The sequence below is a fragment of the Styela clava genome, chromosome 10 (assembly GCF_964204865.1).
Source record: "Styela clava chromosome 10, kaStyClav1.hap1.2, whole genome shotgun sequence".
NCBI classification, from domain to species: Eukaryota; Metazoa; Chordata; class Ascidiacea; order Stolidobranchia; family Styelidae; genus Styela; species Styela clava.
The window spans coordinates 14,108,426-14,126,870 of NC_135259.1; the positions used below are offsets into that span (position 1 = coordinate 14,108,426).

Sequence of the window (18,445 nt, forward strand, 5' to 3'; positions counted from 1 at the left end):
TGCATACATTCTCGTATATAGATGAAATACAATATACAAAGCAAAAACGAATCTTCATTAACGCCCACTTAATCTCAAATTAAGAGCATAAAATGTTGAACTTGGAGCCAAATTCGTTGGCTTGGAGATAAAAACAAACTACCGTTTGGTTTGAATTCAAACCGAATAGTAGTATACAGGAATATAAAGTATTTTCGATAGTGTACAGCCACACAAAAGCACTTATCTCCCGATGGAAGTACAGCCAGAAGTAGGACAACATACTACGCCTCTCTTGAAATATTCAGACTCACCCACAGACCAATCACTTGGAGAATCCACCAACGTGATAGAATTTTGACCAGCAGTGACAGCAGAAGCCAGATGAGTCTTTGTAAGCGTTCTTGTGCGACCATGTAAGTCCAGTCCACCCAAAACACCTAGAAAATAGGATATGAAATCAAAATGTTACCCTGAATTTGAAACAAAAGAATTATTAAACAACGCTATTCATTCGTGTAGTAAAAATTAAACTACGAAACTTAACCTCTATTTGCCAACCATGGAGCGGCAACAAAAAGCTCGTCGTCAATATTTACTGGCAGTGATCAAATCCTTTTCGAAGAATTAGTTAGTTAGATCAATTACAAATAGGAATTTAAGTGTTAAATATTTTTACATTTTCATAAAAGTAATTAGGAAAATTTTTCAATTCTATTTTTTATTCAGAATAATACTTTATATATAAGGTTAAGTTTGTTTATTATGTATTAACATACGCACCGACTAATCAATGATATGCTATTAAAATATCTTTTTTTCTATAATAAAATGATTGTGAAAATTGAAAAAGGAATAGCAACAATGACAAGACAAGAAAAATTTCAGGTATTAGGTATCCTATTTACTTCGAAAATAATTTACCAATAGCTTTCGATCCGACAACAACTCCACCGTTCAACTCAACATCCTGTGTATTAATATCGCCGCGTAACACAAGACTGAGTTGTCCCTTGAAGGTCGCATCCTCCCAACCAACTATTAGTCGTCCGCCCTGAAACATGAAAAGAGTAAACGACGTTTGCAAGTTGAATATCATATCAAATTAATTAAATATTTAAGCGTATTTTGCAAGCGCTGGCAGCTCCCAGAAGCACAACGCGGTTTGCACAACAATGTATTCCTAGGACATCCAGTAATATTACGGATTGACACCAACTCATAGATAGAATAATATACCAACGTTACTTCATCTTTTTGTATAACCAATCGGTTATGCTGTCAGAATAAAAAATATCTCGGACCGGCACCGGTCCGTCGACCAGCGGTTGAGAACCACTACACATGGTTAATAACCATACATGATAAGAATGTAGTCTTCTATACCCAAAACCGTTAAATATAACCATTTAGAACAGGGGTTCTCAACCTGAGGTTCGCGAACCCCCAGGGGTTCACAAGAAGATCTCCAGGGGTACTTGAATGACAGTCGAGTTGTTGTGTAGTGATTTTTTTTTAATATCCTCTATTACTACCATAGGACAATGCGTGTCCATTGAAACTAGATGCCAATTGAAACGTAGATTTTCCCTGATGTTGCGTTGTTGTGATCGTGGCGCAACAATGTGAAATTCGAGGTTTTGCATGCAAACTGTGAAATCTCTAAAGACAGCGTGCTGCGAGCATTGGATAAGTGATTATGCTCATTGAAACTTGGGAGAGATTTTATAAATTCATTAGTTAGGCAGACGACAAGGGCAATACTATCAACAAGACGATTCAATTTAGTTAGATTAGGTCAATAAATTGGTGTTGCAACAAATTGTTAGTCAATATATCCCAACTTTGTTCGGTGTCTGGTTTCCGGGGGTTTGCATTGATTGTTTCGTGATTCGGGGGGTACTTGACAGTAAAAAGGTTGAGAACCCCTGATTTAAAACATTCATACTAATCTAGTTTTTTTTAGCGGGGGTGACAAACACTCAACAATTTTATTTGTATTTTGCAGCTAATTGGATGATGATAAGTCGAATACGCAAAAAGTTTTTGGTAATACATGAGGAATGAAGGACATCACTAAGAAACAGAACATTTGCATAATAGACAAAGAAACCTTGGTTTATTCATTCATATAGTATCAAATAAAGTTACATACCATAATAACAATATGAGTAGCACTCAATGTTAATGACAAATCTTCATCATCCCAATCTATTTCCAAAACGCCCTCAATCCACAATTTATTCATCTTGGGTAAATTTTGTCGCACAACCATCCACGTACCTAAAATAAATAGAAAACGAATGAGAGGAAAATAGAGCTCGGAAATTATATTACGGCTAATAATTACCCCCAAAGCGTCCTATACTGCGGCTGTCAATATCAGAATTGTCTGATATTTTGTTAGTCAGATATAGAATATTAATTTTGACCTCAATTAATTCATATTAATATCATTGCTGAAAAATCATAAAATATTGCAAAGTTTATGTAAATTGAGATTCCTTTGCAAAAAAACATGTATATTTTGACGAAAAAGTAGTAGTACTTATCTGAAACTTGAACTTTGTTTCATTTGGAATTTATATTGTCTATACATAGTATACTATAAGTACTATAAGTACTAGAGTATACTATAGTATACTCTATACGATATATTTAATCATTTATCTTTCTGTCTTTCATTAGTACAGTATATGCTTTTGTACATGTTTTTTTATTAGCATGTGTGGTCTTTAATATTTGTCATACTGGAATTCCCTCCATAAAAATTCACTGAAAATAATTTCTATGTCGTGAAAAACAAAAATTTCATTGTCAATATACCCACCAGGTTCAATCCTGATATCTTGGTTATCTGGAGGTGTTGAAGATGCTGCGTTGCCATTTACAGTTGTATATTCTCCGTTATTTGTCTTCCATTCAGATGTTACATCCCAATATTGAACGTCATCTGGTCGCTCTCGTGCAGGAGGCAAATTGTTCGGATCAGGCGGAGGTATACATTTCTATAAGTATATAAGTATGTAAAATACATTAATATAATAATTTGTTATGAATTATTTTATTTTTAATGAGTTTGATTCTGAAGAAAAAAAATATTATTTATTTGTAGACTTCATTAACATGGACGCAGTCTTAGTCGAGACTAATGTTATTCCATTGGGGATTATGATCGTTGGATCGCGTGTTGAAGATCACAGGTTCGAAATACATTTTACAAACTCATCCAACGAGGAATAAGGTTGTATTTGTAATCAGAAATATTCTAGTCCTCATCAATTGCGATTTTGACTACGCCCTAATCATAGCGTGTTATCGATATCGAATTAAAATGTAAATTTTACTAGCGAGGCTGCTGGCACATATCTGATTAGAATAAATAAACTAAATAAAAGCATATGAAATACTGTATTTTTCTGTTGTTTATGCATTCATTCATTTACTCACCTCATAAAAGCATCGGTATACACGGAAATTGACGTCTCTGTTGACTGCATTCGGTGTGGCGGATAAAGATGATATAGCTCTCTTCTTTCTGCGCGATGGCTTATCCCGACCAGATACTAAGTGTAACAAAATTTGAAAGCGTTGAAAAGAGTTTGAAGAATAACAAAATAATTTTAAACATTCCAAATCGGACAGCCAAGATTGACTTCCGAGATTCGAGAGAAAAAAGACAAAGTTGAAGCAAAATAGAAAAAGGGGAAAGAGGGATAGGAGAGAAGTGAAAAACGGAATCATAAGATTTCGAAAATTGTATCTTACCAATGTATGATAACGTTTTCGTGTTTGGTTCAAAATAGTAATCTCCATGGTAATTGTTTGCGCATGTTACCATTCTATCTTTTTGGTAATCATCAGCATCACCAGCTATGAAAAATTTGTCTGGTTTTTGAGTGAGATTGTGTTGGACAATTACACAGTCATTTTCCTGTTAAAAATCCACAGAGAATTAGATTATAATAATTTAAATTATGTATTTTGTACTTAGCAGCAGTTACCTCAAAATTATAGAATCCGGACGAATAAGAAATGTTAGTTATCTGCTCAGCGCTGTCAAACACCCATTTGTACGTTTCGCCGTCCATCATTGTTCCCATCCAACCAAATTTATGAGTTAATCGTTTCTTGCTGTAGAATTTTCGGTAGAATATTTGAATACAATTGTTGAAAAAGTGAAGCTTTTAATATATACGATAGTGAGTAGTGTATGGAAATGGTGTTTAACACATCCATAACTTATGTATAATTTCAAGATAGAAGTGACCTTAAAGATACACTCTGACTTGAGGTGTGAAAACTACGCTCTTCCGAACTTTGACTCAGTCAAATCGTGTGCAGCGTTATCGGAAGCGAAAACGTTACACACGCCATAAAAAATGTATATACTATTTATGAAAAGTAAACAAATCAAGCTGTCATTATAAAAAGGGCTGTACAAATAAAAACAATCGAAAAATCGGTAATATTCCAATTTAGCTCTTGGCATTTCAGTAGCGGTTCGTAACATTTTTCTCGTCTACACGAGTCTCTTTCACTTCTGGGTGAATGCGTGTGACCTTTATTGGAGCAAATTCTCTGGAAATGAATAGGAAATGGATATCTAGAAACGGAATTAATTTGAAACATATCGTACAAAGCTACTCACGCAAATGGGATATACGTCACACCATATTCGTTCGTGAATTTTACATATTTTGCTTCAAGTGAAGTTGGATTAACGGTATTGAAAGATAATCGATGAAATTTAACTGAACCATCACAAATAACACCTAAAAAAAAGACCAAAATGATAAAGTTGTCTCTAATTCAATAGTATAAAAATATATAAGAAATAATGTAAAGTTGACCTGGAAATTCTCCGATGTTAAATCCACCAATTTCTGGGCAACTTGTTTTTGATATTGTAGGATTGTAAGGAGTGATCACTGAGTGCTTCCCTGTTCCAGACAATGTACCATCTCGATCTCGAAGAATAACCTCATGTTCCCACCTGCAAAAAAAAATTTTTCAATGATCATATTCATATATTTATATTTCTAAATAACATTGAAGACTGTTTGAACAAAAGTGTTGGAAAGATTTGCAGGTCATTGCGACCATTAAACTATGGAGCTTTTCAGATGCTTGAAGATTTGCTCCAAATAAAAATTCGTAAAGATCCTTGATGAATACCTGCCCTAATTTGACAGAGTGTACGATGTTTAAAACTTGTTTGGCATGGTACGTTTTAGATTTTTTACCTTTGGTTTCATTTTTAGTGAGTCCAAAATTAATTGACACACGCAACCGTGTATGATACAAGCTTACAGGTCTTTTTGGAGTTTATTTAGTAAAAAAAATTATTCTAATATTTTGAAAACATGAAACGATTTTAGGCAAAAAAAATGTGAAAAATTTGCATACGAATCGCGTTTGTATTCAATTGTTTAAATAAATTATTCCAAGTACCTTTGGTTATTGCAGATAGTCTAGTCACTCTAGCACACTACCAATAAAACTGTATTTATAGATCATTATTTATAACATAATTATCAACCTGAAGGCCGCCTTGTTTGGAGAATTTTGAAACGAAATTTGTGAGAATCTTGCTTCCCATCCACCACATAGAACACTACATGTTCCGTCAATAGAAGTTACTCCAATAGCTGCAGTTCCAGACTCATCAAAGTTAATAAATTTTGTGTTGTTAACTTCGTACCCTTCCGTGAAAGGCAGGATAATTCCACGTTTGGTAGAACCACCTTGACAGCAAAAATATGAGATCGTAACGATGATATAATACTGCTGACTACTTTTTAATAATTCCTGATGAATGGACATGATTAGTGAAGGTAGCAAGCAGTGGGCCAACCCATATTACTCCAAAACCAAACTTGAACCTGGAGTGAAGCGTAAGTTTATCTACTTCTAACATACAGTGGAATACTTTTTATCTTATAAGGGTGATAAAATCGAAATAAAAATAATCTATCATTCTGTAAAGATTAAATTTTTAGGCAAAAATGTGCAAAATTTACATACGAATTTCTTTTGTATTTGATTGATTAAAATAAATTATTCCGAGTACCTGTGGTTATTGCAGATAGTCTAGCAATAACGAAAGAATCGTATGTTCCAACTTGACCCCATTTTACGTGTTTGTCAACAACAAGCTTTGTTTCAATTCCAGCTTTCTCGTTGGCCGCCATGATGAAGTTGTGAAACTAATGATAAAAGATAATTTTGTTTATTTGTTAGGTTTAGATTTTATGGTTGTGCAACGTATTAAAGGGACATAATAAAACAAAACACATTTAAAAATAGGATTTCAGTATTTATCCCGTATGTAATCGATAGGCGGCTTAATCAAATCGTGAAAATATCGCCTCTCGTTCACCATTCTAGACAGTATTTTAAAGTTTATTTTGATTTTTTAAATTATTCTGCCCCAAACGTCGCTTAACTAGATTCTTTTTGACATACATTTACTTTATTTTATCGTTATAATAAAACAAGGCTTCAAACATCTATTCCACATTTTATAAAATCTTTATCAAAATATAGCTACTGAAGCACAGACATCAAATTTCAAAACATTTAGGTTTTAGACTTAATCAAGAAAACTAAAAGTAATGATAAGCACCTGAATAGCTCCAACATTCACGAGTTCGGCACCTTTCTCGCAGTTCCAAACCGTAAATGAGTCATACTTCACAACATTAGGTTCAGTTGATCCACATGAACCATCAGCTTTTGGAGTATATGCCTTGAAAAATATACCCATCAATTATTTATTTTCTCGTTTCTATGTATTTTATCCTATTTTATCCATGTCTAAATGGAGTACTATAAACTTTTCTACATCTCTGAAACTACTGTGTGGTGTTGAAGTTTAGTGCATTTTCTAGGAGTGTTACTAGTTTGTCATATTGTGAAACCGTACCCTAAAACCGGGGAACTTCGGATGATTTGACTCTACTTGGTACCACTGCTTAACGCTATTTATTCCCAAAAGATATTGTATCTCAAAAGACCACCGTTTACTTGGTTTTGCAAAGACTGTAAAAACATTTTACCTTGAACACCCAGAGACCAAACCATCCTTGGCTGTGAACAGTGTTATTTGCAAATTCCTGCATTGGGTGTAATTGTTGACAGATGTTAGGATCAAAAGAAGGTCCGTCTGGATGTTGATGAATTCTGTACCAGAAGCCGAAATGAGTTCCACCTATAAAAATAGTAAAAAGACGATCGGATATAATTCTTGACGAATGGGTCATAACTAGGACTGGGAATTTTAGGGAAAACACTTTGACCGTTAACTGGGTAAAATTAACCGGTTAACTGCAGCGTGACGTTTGGCATGATAACTTATAATTTTAGCTTGTTACGTCACAACGGTTACAAAGCAATTTCGGATGATCTTATCCCGGTATCGCTCAAAATTTTTCACGAATGAAGACAGTATCATGATCGCTCTGCTGCAAGAAATATGCAACGTACTTCGGACATATGGAAGTATTTTAGTAAAACCCGAATCCGTTATTTTCATTTATGGGATAAATTTTCATGTTTCGACATGCGAATTCCACTCTGAGATATCATTAATAAAAACAGCATCAACTGCGCACTTGTTGGATGACATTGAATATACGATTTTGCAATAAAATCGTAAACAATATATTTCAACCGAAAACTGATTCTGAATTTATCATTGTCAAACGATTAACCATTTTTTCTAATCTTTTAGCAAGGTAATACAATGGATTAACCTGCTGCAGCATTGTGTCGAAGAGTGTTGTTTGGGTTTGTTACCCAGAATGCTGCGGGTGTGATATCATCATTCTGTAGAGAAGTACTTTGCCTGCAAAACACTACTAAGTTGTATTCAATTTTATTCCCGTGTTCTATTCCATCTTCAATGAAAATGGTTCCTCCCATTGTATCGAATAGAACATTATGTTCGATGAGTAGATGATGTGTTTTGTGAATGGTGATCCCTCTGTTCAATGAAAAAAAAAGAGTTTGAAACATTGACGGTAGTTTCTGTACCAGCTTTAGATAAAACAATTGATTGAAGGATAACTTTCGGCGATTAGTACGGATCGGAAACATTAGAAATTGACTAAATAATTGAAAGAGATGCAACCATATGCAGACAATTAGGGAAAGCGTTACCCTAGCCCCATCAGGATTTCATTTCACTTTGATAGGCTTGTCCTAGCTAATAATTCCAGACGTTTATTGACCCAATGGAGACTCTAAGCGAACATGTACATTATCCAAAATGTGCAACACAAATAGATGGTATTTGCTATTCGATCAAATATGGGCTGCAAAAACGTACAAATATTTTCTTGTCTTGCTGTATTTTAATTTCCAGATGTCGATGGAGCAATAGAGTGTACATGGGTAAAGATGTGGGATACTAAGTATCAATCAAACAAACGAATGGTATCAGAAAATGTACTTACCGATTAAACGTTTTATGAATTGCGCATCCCCTGACATAATTTCTGTAAGATACATCACCAAGCATATGGAAATGTATCGGATATCTTCCAAGTCTGAAAGCTTGTCCCATGTGTCTTAATTCTACATACTCGATTCTCGCACGAGCAATGTCAAGATCAGGTGAACGATGGTGAATCATGATTTGTGCACCAAACTGGTCAGAACCCTCTTCCTCCCCAAATCTTCCCTGATAGTAATTATTTATAATATATTAGTTTTTATGTGAACATTTATGTCTGACAAGTTTAATAGTCGGATTAACAAAATGGGTTGCAATAAAAGTGTATAATTGTTTATAAAACTGAAAAAAGGCTGAAAAATCTACAAGCGAGATAATTATTGATTTTCATAATTGAAGTTACAAGATTTTACTCAAACTACAAATTGCATAATAATTATTTAACATTCAATCAAACAGTCAACCACACTGAAATCCCGTTGTTTTCTGCCAAATTCTAAAAATTTTAGGAGCTATTAAAATCGAAAACTGATTTTCTAAGTATATATGAGATATTTCTCCATGTCGCTGTATGAATTTGAATTCTTTTCTCTAACTAAGCAATTTTCCATTATTTAACAGACATTTTATTGTTAAAAATCGAGTTGAGTTACAATTTCAATTTGGAGCATTTGAAAATGTTGACAATGAAATTTATCCAATGAGTTTTAGAATAATATAATAGTAAATTACGAATATTTTCTCCGAATTTTAAACTAATTATGTTTAGTCATTTATTCAGTTTGTATATTTTATTACGAACAAATCCAACTGAATTAGGTCATTTTAACATAACTGAATCCCAAACCTGGAAGCATGTTTGTGTTGCAAATTCTCCTGTATTGAATCCAGCATCACATTTAGGTATAACATCTTTTGCCCATTCCATATGCTTCGATCCTTCGATTACAATGTTTCTTGTTAGTAGTCCAACTTCAGCTCGAGTTTCAACGGTAACACCTATAGTACACGGTGAAAATATTGTCAGAACAAACAAAGTAATAAACTACTCATTCTTTGACGTGACATGGTTTTGGTTCGTAATAAAGATATTGTTGTTCTATCTAGACTCAGATATTCAACAAAACAAACAACAAAATTTCTCGCGGGGAATTTCTCTCCGGTTGGGAAACGTGGGGCTTCAGTGAAGTACTACTTGGTGGATTTTAACGACTGACTTGCGGTGCAGTCAAAAGCCAGAACGTGGTAATAACACTCTGGGGTAAAGCTTAGAGATATCGTTTATATTATGAATAGATACTTTTTTGCTTTCACTATCTAAACTAGATAATAAAATAATGATACCGTCGAATGTTTCCGAAGCTGATATGTGAGTGTACTCCAGTGGTTCAGTTAATGTTATTGTCTTCTTATCTACAGCAATAGATTTAATAGTTTTCTGTTCGTTTTCTCTCTGACTATGCCGGTCACCTGCATAAATTTAATTTATTGTTAAGTAATAAAAAAGGACCTAACATGGGTTTGACCTATTTCAATCCAAAAATATCTTACCGGTACTAGCAATTGCTATTTCATCTCCGGCTTCCCAAGTCACAGCTTGTTTTAATTTTATAGTTGAACTTCCAGCATTTGCTGTTTCTGATAGATGTGTCCATGTAATTGGTACGTGCCTGTGGATTGCAGAATTTAGTTATCAATCGGAAAAAGATGTTTAACGCTTCTCAAAAGAGGCATTCAAAATTTTCGAATGACCAGGGTTAATAAATGTAAAACAATGATTGAATAAACATTTTGATATTATTCATTTTCAAATAATTTTTTATCATTCACGATAAAACATTGTGTGGACTATTTGCACATATTTACTTGCAAATACATTCATCAACATCAACGATTATGGCGATCTTTTTTAGACCAATTTTCGCGAATGAAAACTTTAAAAGAGAGTCATGGCTACTAAATGAAGAAAAGTAGAGTAAACTTGGTTCATTTTTCTTGTTTATAGTATAAGGTAGTACAGTATTCGTATTGGACTTTGTACAATACATCTATATATAATGGAATTTATGCATATATATATATATATGATTTATCTTAGAATGACGCAAAAATATCACAGCCAAGTGGGGGATTGTTCATGCAGGAGTATTTTGATAATGAATAAATAACTCTCACATTTCAATCAAATAGTATTAAAATAAATAAGACATGTCGAAAACTGAAAATTTCGTGCGAAAAACTTTTGAGTATGAAGGCCTGAGCATATTGAGTGTTTGTCGTTTTTCTTTGATAGCATTAAAAATAACAAAATTCAACTAACTTTCCGTGTAAATCTAAAGTTCCATTCCTAACTCCGATCGTTTTTGTTCCATAAATTGGTAATTCTGGAGATCTCAGATGACCATGCAATGTAATGCGAGCTTTGTGTTGAAATGGTTCTACTTCGGTTCCAATCTAATATTTAAATTGTTAGTTTCGAGATTTGAATCTATTCAAACTTATTAATAGCTGTTGTGTATATGAGGGAATTATGTATAATTTTTTTTGTATATTTCATATATTCACCTGCGTGAATAATATAAGACTAAAAATGTCAACACATACGGTAGTTACAATAAATTGTCAATTGACGAAAAAATATGAACTCGGCAAAAAAATAGTTCACGTGGAGTGGAAAATTATAACGAAAACAATACTGTAGATAAAAATCGGATTTTTTCATTCTTTTCTAAGCAGTATCGAACTTACCGTATTTTCAGAGTCATACCAACCAGCACGACACTAAATTGTGAATGTCACTGAATTTTGTAACCGATATCTATCTATCCCCCGAGATGGTTTGTAAAAAGAAATATTACAGAAACTCAAATGCCAATCATACTTGTAACACGCCTCCATCAGTTATTAATATATTTTCAGTTTGCACGTGGATGTCTTTTTCGTCGAATATAACTACGCCCCCCATAATCAGAAGCATCTTCAATACTGGGGTATCCACGTCCATAACGAGTGTCTGTCCGGATGGAACAACAACAAAATCACCCGCTACAGGAGGATCCTGCCCACCCCATGTCCATTTGGATGACCAGACATCTGAGAATAAAAAATAGAGACTAGTTTGTATAAATATATATTGACATTTCTATGAAATAGTTTAAGATGTACGCTATGCTACAGTAATATTTAACAGCGAAACGTTTGAACTAAACTACTGGCCTACGAGGGCCTACGCATCCACATATCAAACATTTTCAATATTTTTCCCTTACTATATATACCTCTCACTCCTACTCTGTAATCATCGTTCGCGATCTTATTGCTCGTCACAACGAACCTTTCACTAAAAACAAGTGTGTAAAAAATACGACTGTCTTTACATACCAACATAGTAAAATTCTACATCCTTGTTGAGAGCTTTCCCTTTTCCACTAATTGTAACTTCAATAATTGCTTTCAATGATTTTCCTCTCGCATTGGTTGTACATTTAATTTCAGTACTAGATGAACTGGTTACCGTACATGAGACTCCTCCAATCGTTACATCAACCTGTTTCGGTACATAATGAGTAAAATGGAGGAGGGTTCTTGAACTTTTTTACTATGAATATATGTTTAAATAAAACAACCACATATATCCCACAAATTTATTTTGTGATTTACGTAAGCGCCAACAATTTGTTATTTGAACGATGAAAAAACACAGACATAAACTAAAAAAGGGGCGAAAGATGAACTTTTTCAATAAGACACCTATTTGCTCTAACTATTATTATTATTTTTCAAGGACAGCAATATTTTCTATTCCAATGGGATTTGAACTGCAAATGTATGACCTGCAATTCCAACGCAGTTAAGCCTAACGTTTTAACCATGAACCAAACCATCGTACTTGGTAAGTTTTAACAATTCCATTCATAAATGTCAAATATTTTCAGTTACCTTGGATGGATCAGAGTCGAACAAAGTACCGGTGATCGTTATGTTTGTGCCTCCTTGCGTTCCACCCCTGGTGGGAGATACTGCTGTTACTCTAGGAGTTTTATCTGTTGCAAACGTGTAGAGGCTTGACCCGGTTGCTGATTGACCATCTACAGTAGCAGATATATCACATACTTTGTCCGAGTCAGTTTTGGGGTCAGGATCTGTGATAAAAGTAGATTTATATGTTTAGCGGTGTAGGAACAACAAGTATGCTTCGTTTATTGAATAAAATATTTCTCACAAAAGCATATAGATTAAACTCGAACTCTTTTAATATCAATAAAAAGATCTTATTGCAATATACGCCAATGACAAAAACATTACAAAATGTTTAAAATATGTATTATGTCTGGCACACAGTAAACTAACGGGACATACATACATATACATGTACGAATGACTCTGCGAATACGCAATAAACGTTCCTAATTCTCAGTGACCGCTATTCTGTTTTCAATTTCATATGTAAATGGACTAAGTACACAAAACTTCTATTTGAAAAGTCAGTGGTTAAACTCAGTTAGAAAGGAATTTATAACTTACCACTTGCTAATTTACATAAGATATGATCACTACTCGCGCTTGTTCCTGGCGTATCATCGTTATGTACACATGTGCTGTTGCAAACTTGAAGTTCAGTCATACTGCTGAATCCTCGACCTGACACAGTTAAAATATCTCCGCCGGCAAAGCTCCCTGTCGAATAGAAAATACTTTTCAATATTTACCAATAAAAGAAAAACAAATTCAAATTTTTTTTATTTGTCTTTCATGTCAGGAGTGAATCAATGAATACATGTTCTTATCAACTGAAAAATTCTATTTTTCTTGTAGAAATTTGAGTAATGATTTTATATTACAATCACAAAAGATGTTACTGAGAAGTGCGGTTGGACTGTGTGGGATCTCAACAATTGCCATAAATAACTACTTAAAATATAGCTTTCATATTGGTTGGTTAGGAACACAGTCGAAAAAACTGGCGTAAAAATTGGTCATAATCATTGCTAATGACCGCTGCGAGACGCTCGGATGACTAATATATGAATAGTTTAATTAACCTTAACTTATATTATGGAAGAAAACGGCAAATTAGACATATAACACAACCTCGTTCTGGAGTTGCACTGGAGATCGAAAAAGTGTAATTGAACGTAAGTGATGACGTTGCATTTCCCAAAATTCCAACCTTAGCAGTAACAGAATAAGTCCCGCCGACATGTTCACCCAGAACACAAGTTACCTGAAGTTAAAAAAAAATCCATAGCTTGTTATCTGTAAAAATTTAAGATGGAATTCAAAAGCACACTTTACACTGCCTGTAAGAAGCAGATATTTTATAAGTACCATACAATAAGTTGTTAAATTATGTTGACGCCAAAATAAATACTATTGCAAAGATCCTTACCGAAGTTTCAGTTCCCACAACATTAGTACATTCAGCGGTTCCTACGTATATTTTCGTATTGTTTGGTTCCAGCTTTGTTCCATTAATTTCTACTTGATCTCCAGGATCGCCTTTAAGTACATTTGAAAATTGTAATGAGTTACAAAGAATTACGTTGGCTTACACTCCCATATTTCAAACTAATAGATCAGTTCACGCCAGGAGAAAGATACAAAACATATGAGAATTGCGGTCACTTTCCAGATTTTAAAAACATAGCTGGGCATTAATTGAGGAAATCCTATATTCTCAAAAGCAAAGACTAGCGAATGATCTACCTGAGCCAGGAGAAACAGAAGTTAGTGACGGAGTCACATCGTTATGATATTCAAACTGTAGACTCGAATATGTTTGACCATTTGATGTCACCACTACTGTGCGAGTTCTTGATCCGCTGAGCACAGGAGTTTCGCATTCCATCTAATAATAAATATATATAGTATACACATTCAATAGTTTTTATTTGTTAAGTCGGAAGACATTAATTAAAATTTCATATTTTCAGAAATTTAAAAAAATACTAACATAAATGGGAAACACCAAATGATATTGTACATAGTAATAGCACTGTTTTGCTATTCAAATTTTTGAAATACAATGCTAAAACAGTATGTAAAGAACAAACAATCATGGTTTAGTCTGCCTTTACTACTAGTCATATAAAAAATTATACAATGTGTCCAAGCAGTTTTAAATGATTTCTTGAAACAAAATATCTTACCCAGAAGTTTGTTAACGTTGCTTTGTTGATTTCACACACTTTGTTTGAAAGTTTTACACTAACAACATCAGAATTGAATCCGTTACCAACAAAAGTTAACATTGTGCCACCCGCTTTACTGCCGTTCAATGGTGCCATGGATGTGATCAAAGGAGGACTTAAAGATGAAAAAGGGTTAATTGAAAGCCATAATCTAACTTTCATGCCAGAATCATTTGATTGAATATAGCTGGGAAAAAGCAGAATATCTATCGTAATAGTCTATTGTACATGAGAGTATATTAGGTCGGTATATAGGATATTGATGAATTGTCCTGTTTTGTTGCGTTGTGATACATATTCGCTTACCATCTATAGATTCTATGGCATTTGCATGCGACTTACAAAAAAGAGAGAAGTTGTTGAAAAAGTGAAAATGGTTTGAGAAAAAGAAAAAATGGTAGGAGACAACACCACCAAAATAATGAACAAATTTGTCATAACTTACCTCGAAATGGTTGCTGGAACTCCAGAAAGTTTGGCTTTTCCTTTTCCATCTATACTTACAGATATTGCGTGATTGCCAGCTGGTAGTTCGGCCATGTTGCATTTTATTTTAGATGATGTTGAAGAGGTTACGTTACAGGTTTCAGATCCTAAACAATTATAGGTTTTTATAAGATTACTCTATTTTAGAAGGTTATTGATTAATGAAGACAACGTGGTGTGAATGGCACGACAGATGGTCAAATAATGAATTTCCTTCCTAGTTGAGACTTTCATATAAAATCTATGGCCGTACATACGGCCCATACTCGACAACTACCAAATATGGCTTTTAGTCTGTGACAGACCGACTCTTGGGTTATAGCTATACCTAGAACATGGAAAGCCAAAAGGAACCATCGGAGACAGGGCAGATATTGTTCTACCAACACAAATATATACTTCAATTCTAGGTAATATTACTTACCGACTTTCACATGAACTTTCGAATTGTCCGAGTTGAAAGAAGATCCATCAAAAACTAATTCAGTATCGGACGCTGTTACACTTGTTGGGTTAATTGCTGTGATTGTGGGTGTGAGGCTATTTTTGTATTCAAACTCACATGTTCCGATGCATTCAGCAGCTTGTCCACTACGATATACATTTTATTTTATTTATTATTTTATTTTCAAATTTCATTTTTTCATTAAATTCAGAGGAAATATATATTAAACCAAGCCCGTTGTCTTTGATCACCGAATTGAAGTTATGAAGTGCATTGAAGAATTGTTGAACACCATCAGGGGGATAGCTCGATACGAATCTTTGTGTCGATAAACTTACGTATTAAATACTTGTTTGATTATAAGCGCTTCACAATAATAAAAAGTGTATTTACTCAATTTGAAGGGAGTTTTTAAATAAAAATACATGCTTTTTCATTCAGTCTGATAATCGATGTGCAATAGTAATATAGTGAACATCATACCTAATAGTTACAGTAACTTCGACTTTTGTTTCGACTGAAGATATCGGACTCAGACATTGAATTAAGAAATAGGAAGATGTTTGTACAATGCAATTATATTGACTAAACATTACAATCATCTGACTAGCCTGAGTTGGAAATCCTGAACCTGAAATACAATGTCAAAGACTTCAATTATGTAGAATTCTTTTCCACTGAGCTGTTTTTATGGATATATTGAATTAAACTGCTTCGAATCATTTGCTTGAGCCTGTCATTCTAAAAAGTTTATCAGTACTTTAGAAAATTTTCAGAAATCGTTCAGGACTCACTTCAAATGTGAGATTGCTCTATTTCTAAGTCAGTGCGCTGAACAAAAATTCTAAACTTCCTATGAAATAAAAAATGACGTCGCAATTTGATGTTTTCAAAACAAAACCATTGAAAAATATTGAAAACGGATAAGAAAACATACCTTCAATATTGATCAATGCACCGCCGCCGAGGGAACCAGAAATTGGAGAAACTGACTTCACACTTGGAAGTAGAGTGAATCTTCTGTGCGAGTCTGATTTTATTGTTGAAATCGTATCTCCAAGACTTTGTACGTTTACTTTTACCTATGGTATGGAAACATGAAGTATAAAATTTGATTGTTCATAAAAACTATGCAGTGGTATTAAAGGGATTTCGTCTTGTTTTTGGCATCCTTATAAAAACACATTTAGTTTATATATGTCGACAACATGCTAAGAATTTCATAGCTTGCTGACGGCGAAATCTGCCAAACCAAATACAAATTGAGAGAGTTATATTTGATGGCAAAGTTACTCTATTATGGAAGCTGTTACCTTATTATGGAAAAAATATTTCTCGTTAATGTGCATTCCAGATAATCGGCAAAAATTTTTTTTGTCAACAATTTAAAAAAAATAGAGCGTAATGACAAGGTTATTTGAGTTTTGACAGTCATGTAATTCCCATGCAAGTGTGTATATTTTTTTCTCATATTGTTTCTATCAAATATAGATACGACTTTTTCTCAACTCGCCGACCCAATTCCTTCAAAACGACAAAATTTCAACTCTGAGATTTCAGAGCAACTTAGTCTAAAAACTTTTTCCGTCCTAAAAACGTGCGAATTTAACTGCAACAGTGTCATCAAATACTTAATATTTGAAATCTAATGTTTGAAAATGTACTTACATGATAAGCCACATTGATGGATGTGTTGCCGCTAGGTTTTGGTTTGCATTTTATTGTTGTAGATGTAGATGATATTAATTCGCATTCGTATTCATCAGGATATCCACTTGCTATCAAAACCTTGTTCGCGCAGTTTTCAGTACCAAATCCCGATCCTACAAATTCAATAAATATTTTAGTTATTGAACATTAAGCAGGTATAACCAATTTGTATAGTACTCCCCAAACAATTTGCTCTAGGTAACTTGGCAATGAACAAATGAGATATCGATCGGAGACCGCCGACTTATCGATCTCCCGAAAATTTTTTCGAAATAATTCATCCAAAATTAATAGGCTTCTGGTCCGAGATATGATGGATGCACATGCAAATTTGGAGCAGATTCAACCTCGATTTTGTGAGATGTCGCGTAACATACGAAACTGTCTAACAGACAGACAAACAAACAGACAAATATATATGTACCGATCAAGATCGATAAGTAATAACCACCGATACACAATATTGCTACGGTTAAAAGTCACACAACCTTTTATTGTAATAGTGTTGTCTGTTGTTCCGTTGTTGGGAGAAACTGATGTTATAGTGGGAGTATAACAAGGATCTGTGCTCAGTGAAAATTTTGAGGTACTCGAGGTAGGTGTGCATCCGCTTATTGATGTTACTTCACCACTGCACGAAGAAGCTGCTCGTTTTTTTCTTTTGACTGAAAAGATGAAAAGAGCATTATGAATGCGAAATCGCTGTTTTCAAATTTTTCTATTTCACGACAGGATTGTGATTTTTGTGTAGACGAATCGACACGCCGCTATGTTGCTTCGTGCTAATAAACTAGTTTGATTTGAAAAATAATATCAATATGACTATAACAACAGTGCTATTTAAAACATTTCTGATTAGGAATTGCTCACTCTGTTGCATGTCTAAAATTCTAGAGCCTATTGATAATCAATGTCAAATTTCATTAATCTGAGGTAGGTGTGAACTTTACGGTCTAGTGACCAGAGCGTTAGACCCGGGGGTTGGTCTGGGGAGGGCCACAGGGGTAGCCACCCCGGGCAGCACGTTGTAGGGGACAACATATCCAGGTGACTTCCTCTTTGGTAATACATGATTTCATCTTATACGTTTGAGTTTGTGCTTAGCTTGATTTTGTAATTATCAATAATACAAACATTTCACTTCATCATATATAAGATACAGTATATAATAAGTTT

General features: G+C 34.0%; 1 protein-coding gene across 1 annotated transcript in view; it reads right to left on the reverse strand.

Annotated features, from left to right (window-relative positions):
- The window catches only part of LOC120337116 (fibrocystin-L-like), a 65,065-nt gene that overhangs the window by 28,051 nt on the left and 18,569 nt on the right, over positions 1–18,445 (reverse strand). Inside the window, exons 33-65 of the mRNA XM_078116733.1 lie at positions 17,758–17,934; positions 17,228–17,382; positions 16,497–16,641; positions 16,043–16,190; positions 15,539–15,705; positions 15,074–15,221; positions 14,587–14,743; positions 14,144–14,285; positions 13,827–13,936; positions 13,529–13,661; positions 12,962–13,114; positions 12,377–12,579; positions 11,819–11,984; positions 11,319–11,530; positions 10,758–10,891; positions 9,989–10,107; positions 9,782–9,907; positions 9,285–9,436; positions 8,439–8,665; positions 7,737–7,966; positions 7,041–7,192; positions 6,608–6,730; positions 6,053–6,188; positions 5,522–5,726; positions 4,833–4,975; positions 4,631–4,754; positions 3,984–4,113; positions 3,748–3,913; positions 3,430–3,545; positions 2,810–2,987; positions 2,135–2,262; positions 904–1,033; positions 294–419 (exon numbers count right to left, since the gene is read on the reverse strand). Of these exons, the coding sequence (XP_077972859.1) occupies positions 294–419; positions 904–1,033; positions 2,135–2,262; positions 2,810–2,987; positions 3,430–3,545; positions 3,748–3,913; positions 3,984–4,113; positions 4,631–4,754; positions 4,833–4,975; positions 5,522–5,726; positions 6,053–6,188; positions 6,608–6,730; positions 7,041–7,192; positions 7,737–7,966; positions 8,439–8,665; positions 9,285–9,436; positions 9,782–9,907; positions 9,989–10,107; positions 10,758–10,891; positions 11,319–11,530; positions 11,819–11,984; positions 12,377–12,579; positions 12,962–13,114; positions 13,529–13,661; positions 13,827–13,936; positions 14,144–14,285; positions 14,587–14,743; positions 15,074–15,221; positions 15,539–15,705; positions 16,043–16,190; positions 16,497–16,641; positions 17,228–17,382; positions 17,758–17,934 (5,061 nt within the window). The remainder of the gene's footprint in view (positions 1–293; positions 420–903; positions 1,034–2,134; positions 2,263–2,809; positions 2,988–3,429; positions 3,546–3,747; positions 3,914–3,983; positions 4,114–4,630; positions 4,755–4,832; positions 4,976–5,521; positions 5,727–6,052; positions 6,189–6,607; positions 6,731–7,040; positions 7,193–7,736; positions 7,967–8,438; positions 8,666–9,284; positions 9,437–9,781; positions 9,908–9,988; positions 10,108–10,757; positions 10,892–11,318; positions 11,531–11,818; positions 11,985–12,376; positions 12,580–12,961; positions 13,115–13,528; positions 13,662–13,826; positions 13,937–14,143; positions 14,286–14,586; positions 14,744–15,073; positions 15,222–15,538; positions 15,706–16,042; positions 16,191–16,496; positions 16,642–17,227; positions 17,383–17,757; positions 17,935–18,445) is intronic.